The 26948-nt window shown below is 37.8% G+C and overlaps 1 protein-coding gene across 10 annotated transcripts in view; it reads right to left on the minus strand.

Annotated features, from left to right (window-relative positions):
- Positions 1-728: 728 nt before the first annotated feature.
- TBCE (tubulin folding cofactor E) overlaps positions 729-26948 on the minus strand; it is a 53158-nt gene continuing 26938 nt past the window's right edge. For 8 of the 10 annotated variants that reach the window (XM_074580079.1, XM_074580076.1, XM_074580071.1 and 5 more), the window contains exons 3-17: positions 25455-25539; positions 16175-16363; positions 15015-15103; positions 14218-14317; positions 11090-11192; positions 7907-7983; positions 7549-7644; positions 6279-6343; positions 6124-6188; positions 5497-5649; positions 4611-4764; positions 3949-4017; positions 2825-2884; positions 1360-1451; positions 729-1109 (exon numbers count right to left, since the gene is read on the minus strand). In XM_074580079.1, coding sequence (XP_074436180.1) covers positions 1017-1109; positions 1360-1451; positions 2825-2884; positions 3949-4017; positions 4611-4764; positions 5497-5649; positions 6124-6188; positions 6279-6343; positions 7549-7644; positions 7907-7983; positions 11090-11192; positions 14218-14317; positions 15015-15103; positions 16175-16363; positions 25455-25539 — 1490 coding nt within the window. In that variant the 3' untranslated portion in view covers positions 729-1016. The remainder of the gene's footprint in view (positions 1110-1359; positions 1452-2824; positions 2885-3948; positions 4018-4610; positions 4765-5496; positions 5650-6123; positions 6189-6278; positions 6344-7548; positions 7645-7906; positions 7984-11089; positions 11193-14217; positions 14318-15014; positions 15104-16174; positions 16364-25454; positions 25540-26948) is intronic. The other 2 variants (XM_074580078.1, XM_074580077.1) reach the window with 1 other exon arrangement.

A 26948-nucleotide genomic window follows, 5' to 3' on the forward strand; every position in this document is an offset into this window, starting at 1 on the left:
AGACCTACTTGTAATTAATAAATGCACATAAGAATGCCAACTAGCCTGTCTTTTGTAAATTAAAGTACTACTGATTAACTCAGTATAGAGCCGTACCAGGATCCAGTGGAGAGCTGTGCTCAGCACCAGGGCATCTGGTAAGTGTCGCTGCAGCAGGTTCTGAGCCGTCCGAGGGGTTGCCCTCATCTGCGCAGGGGCTGGGACAGCTCGGGGTTGGGATTTTATGTTTAGTTTGTTTATACCATTGTCATTTTAGATAAAAACAGTATCAAAGTTTGCTTATACCAAATCTTGAAGTACTGCAAACTTGGCCTGATTAAGAGGGATTTCTGATAGTTCGATGTGTTATTAGATATGAATCTGAAGGTACACAAGTGAAAGTAAAATAAGATTGAGGAACCGCACGCTAAAGAATGTAAAACAAAAAGCAATGCCTTGCAGTATGCTGAGAACTTATTTATACTGTGGTATGTTAACGCTGTAGGGTAGAATAAAGGTATGTCAGATTTTGACCTTGCATAGTCTAAGGCTGTGTAGAGACTTCTACCTTTACTGCTGTTTTACTTTGGTTTGCTTTAAGGTCTTTGGAAGTAGGCGAAAACAAAAAGAGCAAGTAGCCTCTTTCAGTGCAGCACTAATTTTGTCCTGTTATACGCAAAGAGATCACAACTAAATCATGTACTCAGTGCAGTAAAACAAATTCTCACCACTGCAGTGGGAAGGTAGTATGAAATCTCGGCAAAAGGCTTACCTTCAGTTTTATTAAATGAAGCATTTAAGCACTATTTGGTATCTCTCAAGTAAGACAATTCAGCCAAAAGCAAACGCTTTCATGGAGACTGACGATTAAGCGTAGGAGCTGAAAGTATTGTTGTGTAGCCCTCTGGTGCCCCGTATGAAATTCGCATTCTCCCATACCTGCGTTCAGGCACAGTCCGTACTGTCTGTGGGCAGCCTGTAACTCTTCTGCAGTTCCAGGGTTGGCTTTTCCTTCAGTCTATCAAGAGAGTCCCTTCTTACCACCGTACTAACACACAGTCTCCATTTTCTATTGAGTAAAACTGCAAAGGCTTTAAGTCGTTGTCTAGTTCAACTTCTTTTCCTTCCAGCTAGAATAAGAAAGGAAAAAAAACTGATCAGACTTAAACTGAAATCTGTTCATGTAAACCAAATACAGATCAGGCAGCTGCAGTCGGGGAGGATCTGCCATATTAGAGAAATGCAATTAGGTCCTAAATTACAGCATGAAGACTGCCCTCCTTGAGTGAAATCAATTTCATTAGGTAGTATTTTAGAACAAGCTATTGACCTCTAGCAGTATGCAGTATTTTATTGTTGAATTACCCATTTTTAACTCACTTTGGAACTTTCGTAGGACAGTTTCAGTTCTGAACCAGGAATTTTAAGTAGGCGATACAGCAATCCTTTGACCCTCTGAATAGTCATAGACTCTGTCAAGGGGAGAGAAAGAAAAGTTATTAGAAAAATGCTGCTACTACTGAGCTGTAGCGGAGTACTAGTGTTTCCACTATACTTGCTTAGAGCAACAGTGAAAGGCTGTATTGCTGCTTCAGTTCTAACACTGCAATAATGTCTTCTGTACCTGAAACCATAACTGCTAATAGCAAATTGAAAATGGTTTAATCTCTGGTGGATAGGACAGGATATGCTACTAGGGTTTAAGCGCTTTGATCCCACATACCAAATTAAAGTGTTACGGCTTCATAATTTACCTTTCTTGAGTTTGTATTTACTATGTGCTAAACTAAGTGACCTTTGGGACACATACCAGTCAGGTTCTGACTACTTGCATCTGGCGACTGTCCCTTGAAGTTTTCATTACCAGAAATTGGCTTTCCCGGCACAAATAAATGAATGTTAGGGTGGAACTAGTTAACATAATACCGTTTCTAAGAATGGCACTAGTCCCAACCAAACTGCCAGCAGAGTTGTCGAGTGGTTTATATTATGAAGTCAGTTACACGAAGGGATATTTTTTGTAATGGATCTTGAATGAGTAAATGTAGTTTGTTCCAGGGGTGATACCGGTGTTTGCAATAGATATACTCGATATTTTGGTTGAACTTTCACTTCTTTTGAAGCTTTATCTAAAGGCACAGCAATAGTGAGTTATTCCTGTAATACCACACATTGTACTTAGACAAATATTTTTCTATCAAACATTTTTGTAAAAGCTGTATCTATCTGATTTTATGCAACTTGTGATAATAAATGTGATTTTTATTTTAGAATAAAGCTTGAGTAAGTCTTTTCTCTTAGAATCCATTCTGACACATCCTTCCAAAACATCAGTTTGATTTAGAACAAAGTCTATTAATTCTGGTCTCACTACAGGCACTAAAACTTCAAAAGACTAATTTGATACAGGTCAGAATTAGATTTCTAACTTAACGTATTAGATACTAGACCTCAATATCTAGAACTGCAGATATTGATGAGCTCTTGAGTAGTTGGCTCTTACAACTTCACGTTCTTGTTATTTGGGTAACACATCCACTACATTTCATACCAGTTAATTAGCCTTTGATTGCCTCAGACACATTAAGCTTGAAACCAGCAGCAGAGACACAGCATAAGACAAGCATCAGCTTTTAATCTTCAAGCTGGACTGAAAGTAAGTACGAAGATCAGAAAAATAATGACAACTTCAAACAATTTCTACCTTTGTCATTTCTTTATATGACAGTCTTCAGGGGAGAATCTTCAGGAGCTGACAAAGCCAGAGGCAACTGCTGTTCTTTAATACAGTTATTTGAAAAGGAGCTACAAATCAACTGCTTAAACACAAGCCAAGACTTCTTACCTGGTAGCTTTTTCTCTACGGGCTTCTGTTCAGGGTTCTCGGGACATTTAATTGTCAAAGCTTAAGGAAGAAGGGGGAGGCATTAGTGAATGAAGGTTAAACCCTGTCCCGCCAGGAGCACAGAGTCTTGCTAGTCTGTTTCTGTTACAGGTTGTTTCCCCTAGCTCAGCCTGATCTTCTACAAAAGTTAAGATAATAGCCTGTATCTGGGCAGTTAAGATAGCATTTAGTCATCCTCTGCAAAATTAAAGGTAATTTTATTAAAATAATCAAGTTTTTATTCATCTTTGGTAAATTAGGGGAAATATTTTAAAAGTGACTCCCTAATTCTTAACACCTTTGGTCAAAAGGAGTATTTACTTAAAAACACTTAATTTCTAGTTAACTTTTTAAAATAACCTACAGTAGAATGGAAACTGCTTACTCAGTTTAAAGCAGGTTTTTGACCCTCAATGGCTCAAAAGCACACTTTAAGGAAGTTATTAGCCTAATTCTTTTACAGAGGTTACAAGACTCATCTTAAAAAAGGTTTCTATTACATCTAGCCAACTAGATTTTGTACTAGTCTTCCACCTAAATGCATTACAATGTAATGCCCTAAAATACTCTTTTGCTCTTAGAGTAAGAAAAGGTTCAGTTCTTCTATCAACTGGGAAACAAATCAACTGTAAGGCTGCACTGTAACCTACTTTAAATATGTAGACAGGCCCAAATACCAAAGCTACCCATATTTGTGACTGTCCTAAAGTTAAGCAGCTACTAAAAAAATAAATAAATCTGAAAACAGTGCAGCTATTATGGTTAAAATCTCAAATGTCTTCTGTAGAGAAGCCATTCACAGTGTCAGAATGGAGTACTGATTACCTCTATTCTCCATTAAGTCTTTATGAAGAAAATCATTCTGCGTGGGTCGAGGGGGGGGAGGAGATAAGAGTATGCAGAAGCAGGTATCTGGTTAAACTCATTGATACACACAGGTCAGAGACACAGAATTACAAGCTGGAACTCTGTGATGTCTCAAAGGCTTTTGAACCTTCTGTTCTCCATAAACACCCAGGAAACACTATGCTCATAAAACATTTTAAATGCAGAAGGAAAAATTTTGACCATTTCTGGCCCCTTACTCAGAAGCTGATTTTTCAGAGTCAAAGGCTGTCGTCCCTTCAGTTCTCCTTCTTCAGGTGCCCCATATTCTGTGTGAAGGAAAGGGCATGTAGCCGTGAACCCTTCAAAGACTAAAACCCAGCGGTAGCCCTGAGCGCACTGTGGTGTTGGATGAGGTCCAAGCCTGCTGCCTCAGTTCCCTGGGCAGCTAGGCCACTGAGCATAGAAGGCGGTAGGCTCCTGCAACCCTAAGTGCTGCAGACGTGAACCTTGATCAACTGCTAGAGCATTTTGGAGGGTGCGCAGGCACCCCACCCAGGGATGGGGTGGAGTAGGTGACAGGCACATGGAGGCGCTGCTTGACGTTCCCCCTTTAAAAAAGCCCCCATTGGAGAAGCTGCTGCCTGCTCACCAGTAGGGTTATAGGGCAGATGCCCCTGGGGGTCATCCCTGAGGCAATGAGCCCAAGCTCCTGAAGCAGCGGTGCCTGGAAGGGCGCAGTACTATGCAGATGCCCTGCAGAAGGAAAAGCCGTTTGCTCTGCCAACGCGTGGGCTCTCCTAAGGCAGGAGAAGCACATGGAAAAAGCATCAAGGGGAAGGGGAAACTGAAGAGAGACTGAACCAGTGCTACCATAATGCCAGAAGTGGGGAAATGCTAATTTTACCATATGTGTACTTACTAAGACAAAGCGATGGGTATCTGGGATGGGCAGCAAGAAATTCTTCACTTGGTTTGTTCTTCTCTGGGTTCCAATTCCCACCAGCTGCTAACCAGTCATTTCCAAATATTTTTCGATAATCAAGCTCTGCTCCTTTTCTTTCAGCAGGAAGGATCTGTACTGACACAGAAATGGCACATAATATAATTACACAACTTTCCAGAGAAGAAAATCTAATTAACGACACTGCCTCCTTGCTTTTACTTCAGTATGTTTTAATGCTACCAAGAATCTTACAAACCCTATGTCCAAGTACTGACTAATCCATATATTTAGTACATTATAAAGCTATTAAGAATCTTGCAACCCCTACTTCCAGGTACTGACTGATCCATAAATGAATATCTAAGCAAAGACATTACTGTATATGATGACGTGAGGATGTTTTTTTTGTAGCTATGGAACACGTGCTGCTTCTGCTCTCTTTTATGATAAACATTTGCTGAAAGTTTGATTTGGTTTAGATAATGCTATTTTCCTATTACAGAAGGTTAATGCCTGCATTACTGTCACTGAAACAGATACAACTATGCTGCCTTTTCTTTATTTTTGGCCAGAGTATGGTTTTCATTAACAGTCCTGCAACTTCAACGTGTCTCAGGCACTTGGAAAAAAACCGCCATTGCTCCATCTTGCCCTAGTCCCTGGTGAGCTCGCAGCCTTCACAAACAGGGCAGGATCTTGTCGCCCTACTGAGTACCCCAGTGACCAGGTGATACGATAGTCGGCACTTTATTTTTTCTACACCCAAACTAACACGAATCTTAAAAGAAACTGAAAACAATTCCTCAGGCAATGATTTAAGCGTTTTCCCCAGATTCATGCAATTTGTTGAAATATCACGTACCTCAGACTTGTTCAAAACCTCCAGTTGACTTATCTTGGCAATAATTAGCTGTCTCAGGGTCTCTGGGTTCTTCTCTGTGTCCATGAAAGGGTTGTTGTGACACTGCAGTGACCGCAAACTTGGCAGTTTATCAAGCTCATTGATAGATGACCACTGAAATGGAAGGGAACAGTCTTTAGAGGAAACATAAAACTTACTTCATTTCAGAACAATACACAGTAAGATTGACTTTTCCTGTGCAGTGACCATGACTGAAACTATTCTTTTGGACGGCAGAACCAAGTGCTTTCATCCTGTTCATCTAGCTAAGGAAAAAAAATGCATTACATTTAAGTAAATTAAAAAAACCCCAACAAACAAATGAGGAACTACTCAGCATTTTAGATCATTAGAATTCTGCGAGAGGAATGAGGTAGCAGAGGGATATGACTAGCTACTGTAAACATGTTTAAGTGAGGCACTAAGAAATGTTTTTAAATTATGCCTCTGCGTTGATCAAAGTATTCAATAGTTGCCTCAGGATCTTACACGTACAATCAAAGAAGTTTCAAAAAAGCGAAGTGCAAGTTACTCTTAAACAAAGATACATGTATTTACAAAATGTGGAACTACCACAGTCAAACTTACCTGGGATATTTTATTGTCATTTATTGCAAGGCGTTTTAGTGAAGGAAACATTTTAGTCTTGCATCCTAGGAAAAAGAGTACATTTACAAGACAATAGTGAAAACTTTAAACAAACAGAATTATAAAGCTATAAATACATTACTTCTTTTACATACCAAATCCAGCATCAGGAAAGTGTATAGAAGATATTCCAGTGTTTCTAAGTATTAGCTGTTCTAATCTGAAATTTAATCGATATGATGATTACTGTACATGGCATGCAAAGTTTTTTGTAAAGAAATATTGTCCCAAAGCTACCTCATTTTTTTTTTAAACAAAGATCTAGTGAACTTTTGACATGATGTATGATCACTGACAAATGAACAGCAACTTCACAGACAGTACCCAGACTTCAGCAGAGTGTTCATGGAATAAGCTTTTCAGAGAATAAGTGCAATAATTTCAAGTTTTCAGAATGGCTCCTGGATTTAAATGGTGTGATTTTCCAAATTATTTTTTTAAATAGCTTGTGGCTATTTAAAATCATGGCTGCTATTTTGGTGTAGAGTGCAAGATAATAATTTGACAAATTAGCAAAACTATTGTATTAGTCCCACAGTTTTCCAGTCGCTGTAATTGAAGAGCTTAAGGAACACACACCTCCTTTCCCTGGATGGTGACGCCAAAGCAAGGAGTCACAGCTCAGGCCTGTAACTACCATAAAGACGTTGCTATTGAGAGTGCAGTAAACCAGACGAATCTGTGTTAATCAAGCCATTAATCAAGTGCAGATGAGAGAGACATGGAAGAATCATCACCACCCTTTTTTACCTCCCTCCAACCCCTCTTTGTTTTGCTCTCTTTACAAAGGACAAGTAAGCAGGTGGCACGGGTGTGTAAAGTGCTCATGGCAAGCGTCCATCACCAGCGATCTTTAGTGTGTCAGCCTCAGGAGTAACACCTTCCGACAAACTGCCCCCAACAGCTCTCTGCAGGCTCCAGCGATCCCGAGCTGGCTGTGCAGCTACTGAGGAACCTGCATTACACTGTCATGGTCAGAAAACTGTTCCTAAGAAACCACTTCCATAGCTCCTTTGCTTTGCCACTCCACACAAACTACAGTCCTGTCACCTCGGATAAAACCCTGTGCATACTAATATATAAAGAACTTAGTAATGTGATAAATCACTTTCGTTTCATAACTATATAAAGAAAACCCAGTAACATACAGCTTAAGAATGTGTTACTATACAACAAAAATAAGATTATACTGAAATAGCTCAATTAAATAATTCAGTTTCTCTCCTGAAGAGGGCAAAATGCCTCTATTTCAAGATACCACAAATCTTCCATGCAACATCCAATACCATCATATTTCAGTCAACAAAGACTAGGGAGATGAATATCCCAGACAAAGAATTCCCATCAAATTTGTTTAACGGCTACCTGGGGAGATGTGCTATTAGATGCAGCTGATTTCCATCCAGTAACTGGTTGTCTGAAAGGTCTAACAGCTTCAGGGTCTGCAGGACATTATCAGGCCTGCCACATTGGGAAGAAACAAACACAAACACAGAACATTTAAAGTTATTTGTTAATGAAAACACTAATTTTCTAAGTATAAAACTGCATGCAAATAATTGTGTACATTTATAAATGTTGTGAAGTACATCACGTGAAGTTTGCATCATTTATTTTACAATTATGGCATGGTGATGTAAACGTTACAGGAACGTAACTTTATCTGCTATATAACTTTGCAGTGCATCAGTCACACGCGACTGACTTATGTTACTCCTCTTACCTTTCCAAAACTGTAATATTATTAGAAGTAAGGTACAATTCTTCAAGTGCTGGCCATCCTGGAGCACAAAGAAGAACCTAAGGGCAAAACTTCATTTAATATAACAAAAGTTGGGATAAACTATTCCAGAAATTATACTTTATGCAGATTTCCTCAGAACGTGTTTAGAACAAGACATAGCTCCCAAAAACAGAGAAACAAGTATTACGGATTGCCTGGCCCTCCCTTTCTTCCAGCTGGCTCTTTCCTGTGTCTGGATCTACCAGCACAGATGACATCAGAGGGGAACTGAGGTCCAGGCTTGAGGCTGGGAGCTGCCAGACCTCAGACTGGGTGACCTGGAAACTGAGTTTATTTTATTCAATAAGGTTGGGAGTGATCAGATTTTCCCTACAATGAGGTAAGGAAATGGCAGGATATACTCGACTGCTGAAGTTCTAGAACTACTGCACATGTCATCAGGTCTGACAGACTTTTTAAATGTCTTAATTTATCAGAGCTTGAAGACTTCTTTGTCATGGGACTGTGCCAGCACATGAAACCACTAAAAACTTAGAATTGCATTAAGTCAGCACATATCTTGAAGTTTTCAAGTACTCTAAAGAAAAGAAATTAATTCAAAAAGGCTACAAATCAAACAAAGATCCATTTGTTCTAAATCTTATGTCCTGAAATTACATTAAAAAATATTCTTTTACTTTATAAAGATTTATTTTTTGCAAACATCTATAGCAGATAACTTTTAAAAATAGATGCTTATTACAAAGCGATAGAAATTGCTGGCATAAACCCCAGTTTTGCAATTGTGACAGTGTCAAAAACTTTGCAGTTCTAGCAGACAGAGTTCCATAAGCACTGGAACTGACTGGTTTTCTACAGCTTTGTGCCTGTAAGTCGCAATTTATTTTTTTTGCTGAGGTTTTTCTTGTGTGTATTCTCCAGAGTTAAATTAAGCGTGAGCTCATCCTGCTACTCCTTCCTTGGTTACGAAACTTAGAGGGCCTCTTTCCTCCACCTACATTCCTATTTTCTTGGAACTTGTAGGTAATACATTATTTTTAAGGCCCCACCTCTTTTCAAAACGTGTCTGAAATTGGTTAGTGGATTCAAAGTTTTTGAGATGCAAGAGCATAGACATATGCACGCACAGCGTAATGGCCCAAAAGTTTGTTTTTACAGGAGGTTATAAAGGTTACAAAGCAGTAAAGTTCAGAGATCTGCACAATCAAATTCAATTGGTTATGTATACAGCTAACTGATTCTCCTATAAATATCCACTCTCCTAGACACCAAAAAGCCTCCTTTCATCAACTATTCTTCATTCTCTCTGTTACAGCTGTATGAAGTTATACAGCTGGATGTATACATAACTGTTTCATTATATATACAATACGAAATATTAACACTGAGATCTCTTCAAGTAGCGGCATATGATTTGGGGCTCAACTGCTTCACACCCAAAAATATGAAACATCACCCTGCTGCCATATCCGGAACACAGGGAAACATACAAACTCAGATGTAACAACTTTTCCTGCTCCAGAGCACCAGTGGGAAACACCAATATTTTCTCTCTTTAATTTGTATACTGTTTCCCTATGTCAACAAGAAAGACCAAAATAGTTTATCTATTAGCGATGAGGAAGCATGAAAAGAAGGCTGCAGAGTCAAGAGAAATTAGGTGCACTTTCACTACAGAGAACCTTTGGGGGATTCCCCCACAAAAGCCCTGCGTTGTGATGGATGGAAGAAAAAAACCTGCACAAAACTGAAGCATGAGATGACTTTGCAACAGACTGACCAAATGACTGGAAAATTGCCAAACCAAATGCCAGTCACAGAACAATTATAAGAAACTCAAATTGCCGAATTTTTAACTATCACTTAAACCAGCTTCCATACAGAAACAAAAATTCACAGATCTGACACCGAATTAACACTAAGGAAAGGCCGGGGGCTTGTTGGGGATAGCTGGTGGGGAGGCTGGGAGGAATAGCCAGTGGAGTAGCCACTGCTGATCAAAAGAGAAAAATGTAAGTCCAAGACCTATTGCAAAAGAAATAAAGACAACAAGAAACAACTGTCACCATCTAAGTCCCTGACGTTCCTCTGTTTTCAGTCTCTTTATCCCAGGAAGCAAATAATATACATGGGAAAGGCAAAAAGAAGCTTAACAAGAATCATCAAAGCTATGAAACAGAGAATAGCTGTTCTCAGTTACTTGCATATAAAATATTGGGAATTATTAAATGAAATTATCAGGCAGCAAGATCAAAACCAAAAAAGGTATCTTTTCATACAGCACATAATTAAACTGATGTTAAAAGATGATGATATAAAATTTTTCACATGGGTTCTTAATACAGTTAGATAAATCATGAAACAAAAAATCCACGAAGATTAATTAAATGCAGATATGTAGTCTCCAGCTCAGGAAGCCACAGAATTCCAGATTACTCTATACCATATGCTCTTACCATATGCCTGCCTTTTGCCTAGAATTTTTCCTAACTACCTGCTACTTGCCAGCGTCAGAAACATGACCCTGCACCTCTGTTCTAACCCAGATTTTTCTTTCACCCTGTACAATAGTAGATTATTTTATGAATATAAGATCTTAGTTTGAAAACAGAATGACAAATATAATATTATGATCTAAATGCTGAATAAGAAAAAATGGTTTTGGAGCCATAAATGTGAATTCATTACTCTCAAATGCATGAATTCCATTTCTAAGTCAATGGCTTCTAACTGTCAGATATTTTACAGGACATGTTTCCCCCTTGAAGATTTTATGTTATATTTTGAATATTAATTGACAATTATACAGTAATAAGCTCTTTCACTGATATATTAATAGAAATCTCAGATGTATTTAGATATATGCATATACTATACTAAGGAAAGAACTTCTATTATACTCCAGCTGCTTCATCTTCACTTGATAATTTACAGGTGTAGATGAAGTTAAATGTTTCTTATTAGACTCCTGGGCCAATGGAACTTCCTACATTATGTAGGACTGCGTTAGTTACTAAATAATTAACACAGTTACACCACAGCACCTTTTCTAAGGATAATTACATTTCAGTAGAATAATATAATGCATAAATGTTTATTGTGCTTTCCTTGCCTCAAAAACCTAACAATATAAATAAAAACAAAACCAGGAAAGGCTATTACCTCTGCCCATGTTATCTCAGTTTGATTAAGTGCCAGAATCCTCAATTTTGAAAATGCACTGGATACAGAAGTTGATGTAGACGGAAATTTCATTTTGTTTTCACTGTGTAAAAAGAATAATTATTAGCATAATGAAAAATTGCATTTATTTAAGTCACTAATTTGAAATTATGTATTAAAGACAAAACCAATTTGCACAAAAAAATTTAAAAAGTCACTGCCAAAGTATCACATATTTTAAAATATTATAAAATATCCTTCTAGTTATGTTCAAACGTACTCTTTCTGAATTTACTTTCCTATTTCATTAATGCGTATTTATTCATCTGTGGCTTCCTTCCTCCCTTTTATTCCCCTAAGTTTTGAATATGAAAAGAATGATTTTCATTAATATTAAATGAAACAAAGTCAGATTTTGGGCTTAAACTCCTTAGTGTTGATTGGAAATAAAGAAAGAGCCTACATGACTATCCAGACCCCACTAAAGCAAAAGGATGTAAATTCCACTCTCAATAGCAAAATATCACTATAAAATAGTTAAAAGATTCTCAAATCTGCAGTCTTCAAATTAGTTTTCATTACTCACCCCCAAACAAAAGTGTTTATTTCTCTCCTAAGGTATGATCAACCTGCATATTATGATAAAAATTTCTCAGTGTAGTTTCACTTACATACTTAGGGGTTAAATTTCCCCATTTAAACAAGCTCTTCGAAAGCTGCTGGATGGCTAATCACTTTCATTCCTCTTCCAAGTTTCCTTGCACAAAAAATTCAGTAACAGACTTAGCTGCTAATGCCTTTCTTTTTTAAAGTAAACAGAAGGTCAAAACAATAAAAAATGAATTCAGACTATTTCAGTTTGTAGTCATAAGTGTCAGATTCCAACATCAATCCCATTTTGCTTTCCAATTTTATCACAAATAACTTCTGAAAACCCTTCAGTCTAGACTACACTTCTCAACAACGAAAAACTGAAAAAAAATATTCTAGGTCAATTAAAATAAATTCTCTGTGTTTTCATGCATTCTGATAATAAATCATGACAACATATGCTCTAGACAAAGTTAGATTTACAAATAGCACCCAGGTTGCAAACGGCTGTTCAGTGCTAAATATTGAAGAAAATGGAACACCTACAACTATTTAAAAAATGCATTTTTGTCACGTTAACTATAAGAACAAATACAAAAACTGGGGTCACTTTGTTACTAAATTAACTTGGTATTTATTTCAATTTAGCTTACATCACTTTCAATTGTTGTAGCTATATTGTGTGTACTGTACAACGAAGGCTTTGGAAGCTGCTAATCTCAGCACAGATGTCCAAGACTTTAAAAAACAAACAAACAAAAAAAAAGCTGTATTTTGGATTTCTACCTTCAGTCCTATTGCCCTGCTGCTATCTTCAATGACTACTATGACTTCCAAAACAGCTGAACAAATCTGCTTAAACAGACAGCAGTCAAGGTGTTAACCTTGACAATAAAATAAACTTCCTAAAGTTGCAGCTATAACATTAACTTCTCAAAATTAGTGGTTTAGGCTGCTACCTATTTACGAACTTTAATCCATGGTGTTAGTTCACGCCAGAAAATTATTCTGACATGTGCCAGCTACAGTGTATAGCTGTGTACTAGAAATGTTCTTTATTTCAAAATTATTTTGTGAATTATTTCTTGTTTTGATGGAATTGCAGCTTTACGTAACAATGTCCTCCCTCCTTTTCCAATGTCATCACTGTACAAGAGATTTTCCCCTAGATTTGTCACCACAATCCACAATTCTTATCAGCATCATTTCAGGACAGGAATAGAACAGGTCTTGGGATATTTAAGGTTTGATTAAAGAATTATGGATCTTTCAGTTTGGTGTCAAGACGCTGTTGGTAAAGCATAATTCTTAAACAAAAGCGGGCTCCTACATAAAGACTTGCTTGGGCAGTCAGAATATATCAAGAATAACGAAAACCAGAGATAAAGTCTTAAGACACTTGGAATGACTTCAAAAGAAAATGAAAATATATTTACTCTACAGTTTTTCTACGTAGAAAAAAATTTCTAAGCTCATGTGAAAAACCCAAACAGGTTTGCAAACCCAGAAGGCAAACAGATAGCTACTGCTAAACCTAACTAAAAAACGCTAAGCAAGATTTTTAAGTGATAAGGATGTGTTACTACTGCTTTCACAGACAGGCTGCAAACTCCTGCAGCAAAGCCACCTCAAGGTCTTGGCTTCTTCTGAGGGGCCCACCTGGCAGCAGAGTCCCCACGCCCTGCAGTGCCACGCAGACCCTACGCACAAGTATCCAGCGTGTCTGACCCGCTACACACGGACACGGCCAATTGGGCTACGTCTGCTGTGAAGCTGGTGTCCTTGCTGCAAACCAGACTCACGGCACACACGCAATGTGAATGCGCACACACGTCAAGCCAGTTCTGCCTTGAGGCAAACTAAGCTTTAAAATCAAGAGAATTAATCGTCTTAGACGTCACAGAAGTGTTTAAGGGCATCTTATGATGCTGCAAACCTAAGTTTCTATACTCCCTGCAAAGCTAAGTTTCTATACTCCCTGTTTCCTTATTTCTATAAAAGTACTCTTGAGAAATTTTTTTTTACCTTCAATCTAACTGCTTAAAAAAAGTCTACAGCACCCTATAAAAATCTATAACGCATTTTAATCCAGTCTCCCTAGCCAACAAGCCAATTTGCATAAAAATTATGAGATCTGTTATTTAGAAACTTTGACAAATGCTTAAATTCCTGTAAATGTTTAATGGCTGAAATTTGTATTCTATTTTTCATGCAACTGTGATTTTTCTAATTTTACAAAACTCTTGTCAACATCCATCTGTCCCAAGCACTTCTCCAGACTTAAGTTTTACATAGATGCTAAACTCCAAGGGTTCTAGTCTTTCCTTGACATCAGATGTCTGAAAAATACAGCACGCACACAAGTTGTTTAAGGACAAGATTTAAATAATAAAAAAAAGTATTTAAAAACTTATCTCCCATTAAAATGAGTATTGAGGCAACCAGTTACCTTTAGAAAGCTGACCCATATCTAAAAGAGCCTCTTCTTTTTTGTCCCTACCCCAAAGGAACAGAAACCCAAATATGAATATTTATACCTGATATTAAGTGTTTCCAGATTTTGAACTTGAGAAGCAATAGCTGTTACTGTCTCCCAAGATGATATCAGATTTTTTGACAGATTTATATGCCTGATATCTGAATTTTCACATTAAGAAAAATAAACTTATCTAAATCTGAACTTCTGTTTTCAGAAATTTGAATTAGAGTTTGCCTTTGAATCAAATAAAGAGAAATAGATTACACTTTTTTGGGCTAAGATATGCTACTGCTCAGTTACAGCAAATTTTATTTTGATCTGTAGTATAGAAATAGCTTATAGTTTTATAAAAGAGCTTAACTTTACAAATCCTAAACTGAATTAATTTCTGTATAGACAGGAACTCTTATCTGTCCATATAAATTAACAAATACCATCTGCTTTGTATTTCCGTAACATCACTACAACATGCAATATATTGAATACATTATTTATTATACATTGGAAACCTCTGGTGCCTACAGAACGTCAATTGTATTTTTATGGTGTTATCTATTCTAGAGTCAAATTTTAAAAAAAAAAACACCACCATTGCTGGAGCCTTCTGAAATTGCAGTCACAGTAGCAACCTATGACAATATTTCTAATTTTATCCACAGTTTGCATTCCCTATCAAAAACTGCAGGCATCTACTTTTTAACTGTGTAAACATTGCATTAAGCTTCTAAATATAAACTGCAGGTTTAAACATTTTTTTAATAAAAGGATACAAATATAATTCACTGAAGTGAACACTTGGAATGCTAAAATATGTACTTTACTTGTGGTATCATGCAATATAGCAAAAAAGGATACTAGCACATGTTCTGCTGATTTCCTCTTTCTGACCAGCATGGCTCACTGCACACTCACGCACGGAGATATCCACCAGTTGGTTCAGCTGGCTAAATGAGAAAGAACATTCTGTTAAGTAATCTTCAAACAGAAATAGGTACATTACATAAATACCTGGTTGTTACAACTAAATATCCTTTTCATACATATCGTCCCCTTTAGAAATAGCAATGTGCAGACTGCTACATTGCAGTGTCTTTCTTACTCAAACCCAGACATTTCTCCTCTATTTTTTGTCTTTACATTGCTACTACAAAATAGGTCTGGTTGAACCACAACTCCCACCCCCCAAAAAAAAACCAACCGACCTTCAAACAGACAAAATATAGCTATGCAAACTGGAATTTAATTAGAGATTGCAAGTTAAACAGATCTCTTGTAATACTTTTTGCAAGGGATTCTAAGTCATTTGGTCATTCTTTGTATCAATTATCAAAACAGACAAAGAGTATTTTTGACTGCTTAGTATGCTCTGGGAGACAAAGGGAGAATAGCTGTGGAACATCATCTCAGAAGGAGACTGCCACCTGCTGAGCTGATACCTCCCTACTGCTGGAGGTCATTAAAACTCGAATCTATTACACATCATTAAGTTTCTTTCTTTCTTTCTTTCTTACCCTTCCAGGTAAACGAACATGACAAACTGACTGAAAGACTTCTTCACTAGCAGTACAGTGACGTTCTGCCTTCCCTCTCTTAGTTACAAAGTCAATACTGATATGAGTAAACAAAGATGAAATAATACAGTACAATACTAAGAAAATATTAAAATACATCTATTTTAAAAGGATCATGCCTGTGTATAATGACTGTCAATATCACGATAATTTATCTCACTCGTTCCTCCCCAAGTATCATCACCTCCTACTTTATGAAATCGAAATGAAGACTGTGAGCACTCAAACATGACATAATCTCAGTTCCCATCTGTAAAACAGGTAAACTACAAAACCACAATAGGGAGATTTCTTGTCTCTTTCACTATAGCGCAGTTTGGCTTATTTTTAGAGATATGACAATATTACATGCAAAGCAGCTACCTTCCTTTCCTTACAGTTGAACTACTACTTGACTAATTAATCACTAAGAGTGTTTCTTAGATTTTCATATATTACACTTGCCTTTGTTGTTCTGCAATAGAATCCATGCCAACAAATTCCACAGTCTTCTTTCCAAATACTAATGTATTCTCTGTCCCATGTTGAACATCTCGCTCATCATTCAATGCGTACCGATCCTTTACTGCAGTAAGAAAATCTACTCCAAAATTTGCCTTGTTTGGCCGGATAAATGATCCTCCTTTAGGATGCCTAGAACAGAGCAGTCAGGAAAAGGTGAAATATGAAAAGTTGACTTATGACTAGTCTCAAATGTACTAATTATTACTTTTTTAAAATACTGGGAACCAAAGCAGACAAGGCAATTCTACGGGTTCATTTTAGACATCACTGTTCCCACTCAGTGAGACCAGGTAAGACTTGCAAAGTATCTTTGATAGTACTTGACCCAACAAGTTCACATTGTAAGATGCTACAAGGACTGAAGCACCAGATCTCTAAGTGTACTTACACATCAAAATTACTATGTCAGTGCAATTATTAGAAATAACTGTTCTTCTGTTTTCAAACTCATTATGAACTCAGTTTTTGCAGAAAATTAAGTTTCTACCTATTGATAGACACAAAGTTAAATAAATCATACAACAAATATGTCTGGAGTCTTACCACAGCCTAAAGCCTGTAAGAATACTCAGAACAGTCATTGCCTAATTATATTTGACTAGAATAATTCACTTGTAATTTTAAGAGAATGCAGCCCCATCCTTCCATCCACAAAATGACACAAGATGCAAACTGTACCACTTGGAACTCTTACACAAAATCAAACTTTTAAAAATTCTGATACTAACTCGGTAACAATTTTGAAACTGTAACACTCAACAGACTTATCCAGCTAATGTATGTTCTACATAGTATTATGAAGTTTCTTAGTTTTTCTTTAGCACTGAAAAAACTTTATTGCATGACAATTTCTTGCCGTGCAATTGCTTTGACAATTTCTATCAAAGTTAGCAAGTAAACACAGTATCTAGGAAGAAGTGGCAGAGGTAAGTTGTGGGAATGGTCTCACAGAGCAGATGGAGGATCTGATAGGAGGATGAGCCAGAAAACAGCAGGAAGAAAATTGGTAGTTATGATTACCTAGCTGCCTTCCAGCTGAGAAGAGTACAGACTTGGGTTGGGAAGTACCCAGGAGGAAGAAATCACTTATGTAAATAAAACTCCTCTTTTCAAAAGAGCATGTAAACATCAAATGGCTAATTAGCAAACTGTAACACAAACCACCAATGCTACAGAGTTCAAAATTCTCAGAAAAATGGTAACTAGAGACCCTGAATCCTATGGACCTATTACAAGTAGATGGAATAGCTTGGGTACTATATATTCATATTTTTATTAAAAAAAATCAGTACTGGAAATTGCCTGTGCCAGTTTCATTCATTAACATTTCTAATACTTATTTAAGTACTCTCACATACTAAAGAAGGATCTGGGTAGAAACTAGGTATTATTTGCTTTAAAAATATTTTCAGTCTAGTTTTGCAGTAACTAAGTTTAGAGCACAATGATTACAAAACAAGCAGAAAGGCATCCTCTTAGAGAATGTAAATCTAGCGTGCACTTTCATGTTCAATAAGCATTTTCAATTATCTACATTTTTAATACAGTAACCTTCTCTTAAGTCTTTTCTTCCATTCCTTTGAAGTTCTTCATAGCTTGCAAACATTTGGCTAGGTGAAATGTTAAACTTCCTCAAATGTAAAAATTATGTGACTCTTTCTTAACTTAAACACTCCTTAAAACAGTAAATGACGTTTTTACCATCCCAACTGTAACATCTCTTGCCTGCAAAGTATATCACTTTTGCATTTAATTAAGTCAAACAGCTTCATAGATGGCAGATAGTGCAGGATTCTACTTGGGACTCTGGAAAGAAAAACTTGTACTCTTGCCTATCTGTAGCTTACCCTAGGTCCTGCTTTGTATTTATTCTGACATCTCTTGTCCTTTTCCCTATCACCTTGATTCTCTCCATTTTGTCATCGCTATCCCCTCTGCACTCAATAGTTCTGCTGGTTTTCTTCCTCTGCTCTCTCCAACCCTCTCACCAGAGCTAATCTAGGACGCCCATGTCTGCATCCCTCCTGTCATGCCATTTATCCCTGGCATAGCCAAGCCCTTTAGGTCTCTCCATCACCACACCCATTCCTAGGCCCATTTCTGTTCTCACAGATCACTGTTTCTATTGGTACCTCCTTCCTCACTGTCTTTGCAAGAGCCATTTTGCAAGAACTTGCAAGAACTTTGCAAGTTCTATCCCTAGAAAAAATGCAAAGGAAACTAACTCCTTGCCCCTTGTCATTGGAAGCTACAGGAAAAGTATGGTGCGCTTGTCTCTCGACACTTCTGGTTTTTATTTTGATCATAGCAAGATCGTAGGGTTTCTCCCTCCTGTTCCTATGACTTCCAAGTACTATGCATGCTATCTTAGCTAACGTATACTCAAATCCATTCCACGGCCTAAGTTTGTTTTTCAGTTCCATTCTATTAATTTGATCTACTTTTTCAAGAACTGTCACAGAGAAGGACAGAAAAGGAGACTGCAATAGGAACCTATTTTCAGGCAAAATGATTGTATGTTCGAGGAGAGAAGTCACTTACCTGTAACTTGTTTTCCCTAAAATACACTGCCTGTATTAATTTTCACACTAGGGAATATGAACTGTGCAGTCCCTATGTACATATCAAACAACTAATGAACAGCACCTGTACCCATGAAAAAGCACACCTATTAGCAATCAGTCTCCATAACTGTGAACTAAACACATAAATCCTAATCCAAAGAGTCACCCAGCATGCGTACCACGAGATGGAAGAACCTGCGGACTGCTGATCAACCTGATTTAAGCTGAACATGCAGAAGTCTGAGAACAGGGATTTTGCTCCCACGTGCGTAAAATGTCCTGCAGCCAGGACAACGCACTGTGCAGAAATGAAGTGGTAGGAGACGTGCCCCAATTTCCTTAAGAAGAAAATGTGGAATATGCCCAAGTGGGGCTCTGACAATCAGCTGGCTCTGGTTACTACTGACACTTCTTACTGACTTTTAAAATAGAGAGGCTGACCACAGCCTCAGGAGTCAGCTTGTAGGACACTTCCAATTCACGATTCAGTAGCCTGAAGCAATACAGCCCATCTGGTAGCATGCCAAGGCCCTTGAAAGATATTCATTAAAATTTAGATTAGCTATAAGCTTCCACTGTCTAACCATTTCCCTGAATAAAGATGAAATTTGGCATCATTCTTCTTTGCTAACGTAAAACAAAGTGGTGGAACTGCTCATTATTACAGGTACCTGGTGGTTCTTCATTTGCTAGGGAAACGTCACACACATACACTTCTCAGTGCCTGAAGAATAATGCAGTAGCACACAAATTGTGTTCTGCCAACAGTTACACACTTGAACTGACTGACTGCAGAAGCAAACTTCTGAGCCAAGGAGAGAGATCTCAGCTTTATCAGGCTAGATAGTAAAGGTGGCTTCTTTGCCCAGTACTGGCTGTTTACCATGATTATCTCAAGGCAATTATCATCATGACTGGGGCATACACACTACAAAGCTCATAAGGTGTCATAAAATACAGCCAGTTGAATCCAGCCACTTCTTTTCTAGATAGGGGAAGGTGCTCAACAGACCAGACTTCTTTTAGAAGAATCTATACACACTGCACTAAAGAAAACCTTTCAAGTTTTAGAACAGTCTGTGGCAGCTGTGGCATCAAACAACGCCTGTAAGTGACACCTAACACTAATCTGCAATGGCGTATCAAATTCCTGACTGCACAGCAGAAGCTCTGCAAACACTGGCAGGTACTTGAAGTTCTTGCAAGTTTACCTCAGTCAAACAGACATGACAGCTGAGCCTGAGCTTTCACAAAACAAGGAAAGACAGACGGACATCTGCAGTCCCAGATGCTGTTTTAAGGTTCTGCTGGTGCACAGGACATGTTTGAACAGTGGTCAGGGACAACAGTATTGTTTCAACGGTGTTCCATTGACAGCACAGAGCAGAAGTCACTGATGGGTACAGTGACACACAGTGAAACAATCAAAACTTCCTAACCAAGACCTTCTGAGGCTAAAAGGAATCTTCGTAATGCACTCCCTCCTTGCTAAACAGCCATCGCTTTTTCTTCATAGATGCTAAAATGATATTGACATCTTCCTGTATTTGAAGAGTTTGTTTGTGCTCTATGTAAGTCTGTGCTCTGTCATTCTTGAGGGAGAGAGAGTCTAATTTAATATAAACATGTTGTCTTTAGGGCAGGAACATAAATTTCACGCAAACAGTAACATCTGATTGGTCACACCTGCTGTCTGTAAACTTAAAAACACATCCATATGCAACCCTTAAAACTCAGTGAAGAAGGAAAAACTGAACACATGTAATGACTTTGCCAAGGTAACATGGCATTTCAGGACTACGCAAATATAGAAAAATCAAAGTTCCCACTGGACAAAGGGTAAAAAAAGGCCACAAAGATCTGAGAAGCAATTGCAATTCTGCTAGGCAGAAAACATCACAGAAACAAGCTTTACTATACTTCCCTCTGTTTCTCTGGCTTGCTGTGAAAGTTAAACATGGGGAAATGGATTACAATTTAATAGTCAATACTACCAGTAACAGTATCTGCTGAAATATCAAAATTCCTCTGGAAAGTGATCTGGGAAGAACAAAATGTATTCTTTAGCAGGGGGAGGGAGATGTGTTCCTTTCAATTATGACTCAAAGTACTCTAAAAGTGTGATGCAGCAGAATGTTACTCCCATCTTGTAAGGTAAGCAGAGAAGTATGTTACCTACTGTTGGGGAATCCACACATCTCTCCCAGAAAAATGGCAAGGATAAAACCAGCTGCTAAAATAGCAATGCCTGCGCAAACACCATGGATGAATGGAATACCCAAAACTGAGAGGAGGGCTAAGGAGGAAGATGACCCTTCCACCAGATTAAAATGGGGGGGGACCTGGGGACGGGATGGGGGGATGGGACGGGGATGTGTCTCCACTGGACAGGACACACAAAAGAAGTTTGAACATCTGTAACTGCGGGGAGAAAGAAGAGTGTATCAGAGCAGCAGTCAAAACCTGGTTTGATGCCATCAAAACTCACCCCACAAGCAGCACACCCCTGCCCAGGCCAGACAGAGCTGCCTCCTGGTCAGATGCCAAGGTGAACCTGTGCCCAGCAAGGACAGACATCATGGGGAGCAATAAATACACCCCACATCTCAGTGTACATGTGTGGCCTTGGGGGTGCTTTCTACCAGCATGTTAATAGACTGGAGGAAGCGGCACAGGGACACAGAAGCTGGAGCACCCATATCTCCCACTCGCATTCCCAGGGGAGGTGCGTGTGCTTGTAAGGCACATCTCCCAGGGGAGCACGTGCATGTAACTGTGTGAATGGGTTGCGGGATAAGAACTTATTTGAAATCATGTACATAAATTTTAACACTTTTAAGGCTTGATTACTCCTCATTTCTCTTGAAGGACTGTAGAGCATAGCTTATTTTAATTACGTGATACACTACTGCAACTGACAGCTAAAATAATAGCTTCCTCAGTTATTAGGAAACAGGACTTTATTATCAGGAAAAAAAATTCACAAAAATGCCACTAGAGTATGCATTGCCTTTTCCAGCTAATCCACAGCTGATGAACATACTCATGATGTCAGCATATTTTGAAGTATGGCTGTTTTTCTTCTTTGGTTCTCATATTCTTAAGAAGCTTAATTAGCACCACATAATATACGACCCAGATAAATGTACTGACATGAAACATAAAAGTTCAGGTCATATTGCTAAAAAACTTACTACAAAGACCACATACAGCTGTAAGCAGGCCTACTGATTTACCCAGGTAAGGACTACAAAGATGATCCTCTGGTAATGAGAATCTCGAGTTCAGTTTCATTTTTCTCTTATGATCTCATTTTCAATTGTCACTCTGAAAGATTTATTTTTTTTTAAAAAGCATTCTTTTCAAAATTACCTTAAAAAGAATTTTAAAATGTCCTTCCGTTGCATTTGTTTACAGTACTAGCTACTCCATCAGCTGCTTCTGCTTATCAGAATTCAGGGAGTGAGCAAAGTAGGCTTGTAAGCAAAGGATACTACCGATAAGGTTTGAGGAAAAAAAGATATAGAAATTTTATTTATTATGTATGTATATATATATTATATAGAGAAACATAATTTCCCCCACATACAGTAGTAGTAAAGAGGTGACATTTTAGGTTGTGGGGTGGTTGTTTTATTTTTAGCATCTTTTTGATAAAATAAGGTAACCATTTTTACTTACATTTGCCTACATCTTCACAATTGGTACATGAACTACAAACCAGCCTGCACACAGAAAGTTATGTCTGTGAGTCATGGCTGACTGCTAGAACTATTATTTATTCTCTTAGACTCCAGACGGACTTTCTCTGATTGGAACAAAGCAGAATACAAAGAACAGATATTGTAAGAACAACATATTTAAAGATCACTGCATTTAAATTTGTTATGGGTATATGTAGTTTCACTCAAAAAGTTGATTCTTACAACAACAGTTGAGATTACTATCTGAGATCTCATCTCCTGGGAGCACACTAATGGTTGCTAGAAAAGCAAGAGTCTATACACATGTATATAAATATTATACACACACAAATGTAAAGCACTCAAGTTTCTGAAAAAACATCCACAACACATTCAATTGCTTCTTCTGTCCAGAGAGATTCAGAATGGCCAGCCAATTGCTTTTATTATTTCTCCTACAGCAGAATATAACTAGCTTCAACTTGGAAACTGCTTCAATTAAATTCAAAGCATTTAAGAAGCAACTTCTGCTAATACATTCATTCAGAAGACATGGTTGCGCTGAGACCATAGTTTCCAATTCTTTAGCTAAGAAAAACCCAGCAACGTTGAATTTTTTTCTTGCATTAAGTGTGCTTATCCTCCTTAAGCATTATTATTATTATTAGATACAACAGAAAAAATATCCAGTCCTCACAGGTGGGATTTTTTCCCCTTTATTTATTTTTCTAAAGAACAAATTTTGTTTTATCATCTTATTTTCTGATAATAAGGTCTCTAGGGCTTCTACCTTACACAAATGTAGAAGTTAAGAAGATCCAGACTAAGAATTCCAATTTGCACTACTGAGCATAGTCTATTCCTTTCCTGTTTTTGCCTGTTTGGCTACAGAAAAGATTTCAAAGTAGCTACTTTTAAATTTTGAATTATTTAATAGATAAATTCTTCCGCTGATTTAGTCTGAGGCCAAACGGCTCTAGTTGCTAGCTGGAGAACAACATTGATTTGAACCGATAATGAAGTATCTTCTTTAACAAGCCCTGAACTGCTGTCAGGTGTCAGTACAAATACAGCATCCTCCTTTGCTATCTCAGGGAATTACATTTATCTCCAGAAGACCTTTTGGCAGATACAACACTAGACCTACTTTCCCCACAATATAGAAATAATCATTTTAATATCTCTCTTTTTTTTCCCTATGTAGCATTTTACAGCAACTGTTCTAAATCCCTTCCATATCATATTCCTATATTCAGACAGCAGAAAGTGAGAAGACTCATCTGCTCATAAAAATGAAAACGATCACAATTTTCACAAGCTGAAAACACATGCTCAAAGGTTAGTAAACACATGCACTGTTACTACATGCTTTTAATGATTCTTTTGGAGGAAATTCTGATAACATTTTCTCTGTTGAATCATCCACTGAGAGCATGTACAAATACACCACTTCTGGCTCTGGAAAAGTCTTTGAACTATGACTAGCTAAAACTAGTGAGACTCTGGAAAACTGTCACAATGTACTTTTCTTGTTCTTTTACACTTCTACAGTCATCTGCTCATAGCCAATGTCAGAGGCAGGAAACTAAGCAAGACAAATCTTTGGACTGACTTCATCCAGCAATTCTTATAACTTTCATTTACATGCAAGTTGAAAAAAGATGATTTGCTTATCCTCTCATTGATAGCTTCAACTTTCTCAAGATAATTAACATGAGGGATTAATTTCAGAGAAAAGTCTCCTTACATTTTCCAACAAACCAAAGCAAACACACATACAAAAGCAAGACCACAGACAACTAATTTATTTTCTTGTTTTGTCACTTTCTTTCATGTTTTCAAAAGTCTTCCATTAATTCTGAGTGCTTGCTGTCACAAGAGTTGTTTTATATTAGATTCATTTCATGAATGACCACTTGAACAGTTTGGAACAGACTGTAATCAAACTGCCCTTTTACAGTTGTTACCAGCCTTGGAAAGCAGGAGGTGGAAAAAGACCTAGAAATGTCCATTTCATCTCATTAACATAAGACTGGCAGTGATAGAGTGGTCAAAACACACATCCGTGTAATGTCACGTCCTTCCTCCAAAAGGTGCCAGTACAAAATAGTTGAGAAAAATATGATAACAGGGCAAGTATTTTAATGATAGAACCACCAAATATTCTCTCATCCTTCACCACTTCAATGCTCAGGAACTTACTGAGCTAGCAGCCCTCAGTATTTAGGAAAAGTGACTTTTCCTCTATGAATTTGTCTACTTATTTTTTTTAACTCGCAAACTTTTAGCTGCTGCAGTGTCCTCTGACATGGAAATCAACAGCTTGTTGCTGTTAGCATCAACCCTAGAGTCCTGTATCCCCCAATTTCAAACATGTTAAAGGCTCAAGTCTTTAAACTTAGATGTAATGCATATATATACTTTTAAAAAACTCATACGGCTACACTGTGTTTTGCATGTATTAAATGCAAGTGAATAAACTTAACAATTTCTCAGTGATACAAATATAATCCAAATCATTACCAGGAACTTGGTATTTTCTGTTAACAAGATACGTGCAAGTCATCTGAAGTCCAAACCTAAACTATATTTGAGACAATTAATATAGACCAATATTTCACTTCAGAATTACTTAAGGAAGCTAAGCTGGACATACTGATTTCCTTACTAAAGTAGAAAGTCTAAACCTACTAAAGGTAACATTAATAACATCCGAAAGTCACATTTTATTACATACCTCTGAAAACATGATTTGTATTTTCTAAGTATTTACCATACTCTAACCCTGTAACTGGATTAATAACAATGCAACAGCCTTTATGGCATAGCTAGTCACAGCCAGATGTATTATCTTTTTAATATCAGACAACTGATAACAAAAGGGTTTGGCCTAAAAATTGCAAAAAGGCATCTTCCCACGACCATCTTGTCATTGTCAATACGCGTGATGTGCCACACTGTGAATTAACTCACCTGCACTTAAAATACTGTGTCCCTTCATAGGTACCGTCATGCTTTCCTCTCTGAGGATCATCCCATTCCACGCCAAGCCAAATGCCTGAAAAATACAGCAGATGATAGATTTTCAAATTTATGGCATCATAGCCATAGAAAACATGGTTGGAAAGAACCTCTGAAGTTCATCTAGCCTAACCCTCTTTCTCAAAGCAGGAGGTTATCACCAGCACTAAAACAGGTTAGCCAGGTAAGTCTTTACCTAGCCAGATCTTGAAAATCTCCAAAGAGAGAAAGATTCCCAACTTATCTGGGCAGCCTATTCCAGCGCTGCATTACTTCCGTAGAGAAAAAGATTCTCCTGCTGTCCAATTTGAACATTTCCAGAGACAGTTTGTGGCCGTTGTCCCCTATTACATAATCTAATCCTAGTAAGAAGAATTTGGCTCTGTCATCTTTGTAACCATCTGTCAAACAGCTGCAGGCAGCTATTAGACGCTGCTTAATCTTCTCTTCACCACACTAACCAAGCCCAGATCCCTCAACCTCTCTTCACAACACACACACGTGGGTCTATGCCCTCGACCATGTTGGCAGCCCTCCACTGGATCCTCCTGAGTTTATCCACATCCCTCTTGAATTGAGATGGTCCTAAATCAGATACATTATTCCAAGCATAACCTTATCAAGAATCACAGCCCCCAGAGGGGGCTAACAGCTTCCTTTGATGTGTTTGCCATGTTCATCATTCTAAGGTAACCCAGTACAACACATATCGTGCTTGTGACAAGAGCTCACTGTTAGCTCATATTCATGACAATATCCACCTTAACTCCCAACTCCTTTACAACAGACCCTGTGAGTTGCTAGTGCTTCCCAGCCTGTACTGACACATAGGTTTATTTCACACTACATGTGGAAATTTATCCTTCTAGAATCTCTTAGGCCCAAACCTGAAGTTCATAAAGCTTGCTCTGGATTGCAATTCTACTTTTTGTCACATCAGGGAGTTGAGAGGGAACACTGTTCGTAATCTGAGAAACTGATGATTATGTTAAACAATATAGACCCCAGCATTTATTTCTCTGGTACTCATGCGTTACCAGATACCAAGTCATTGATTACCACTTTTCCACTTGACAGACTTGCAGACTTTCGACCCACTTAACAGTCCATTCATCCGGCTTGTATTTCTCCAGCTTCCAAATAAGATTCTTTATAGAGACACTGTTAAAAGACTTATTAAAGTCAAGGAATATTACATCCCCCATTCTCCCTTTGTCCACATTCCCAGTCATATCATCACAGAAGGTAATTAGGTTTGCCAAGCACAACTTGTTCTTCTTTACAAGTACCAAGTATTCCAAACGACCACCTTCTCCTTCATAGGCTTGAAAATGGACTCCCACGGAACATGCTACATGATCTTTCCAGGAACTGAAGTGAGGCTGATGAGTCTACAGTTCCCTGTTCATCCTTCTTGCCTCTTCTACAACTGTATGCAAGGCTAGT

The sequence above is a fragment of the Larus michahellis genome, chromosome 3 (genome assembly GCF_964199755.1).
Source record: "Larus michahellis chromosome 3, bLarMic1.1, whole genome shotgun sequence".
NCBI lineage: Eukaryota > Metazoa > Chordata > Aves > Charadriiformes > Laridae > Larus > Larus michahellis.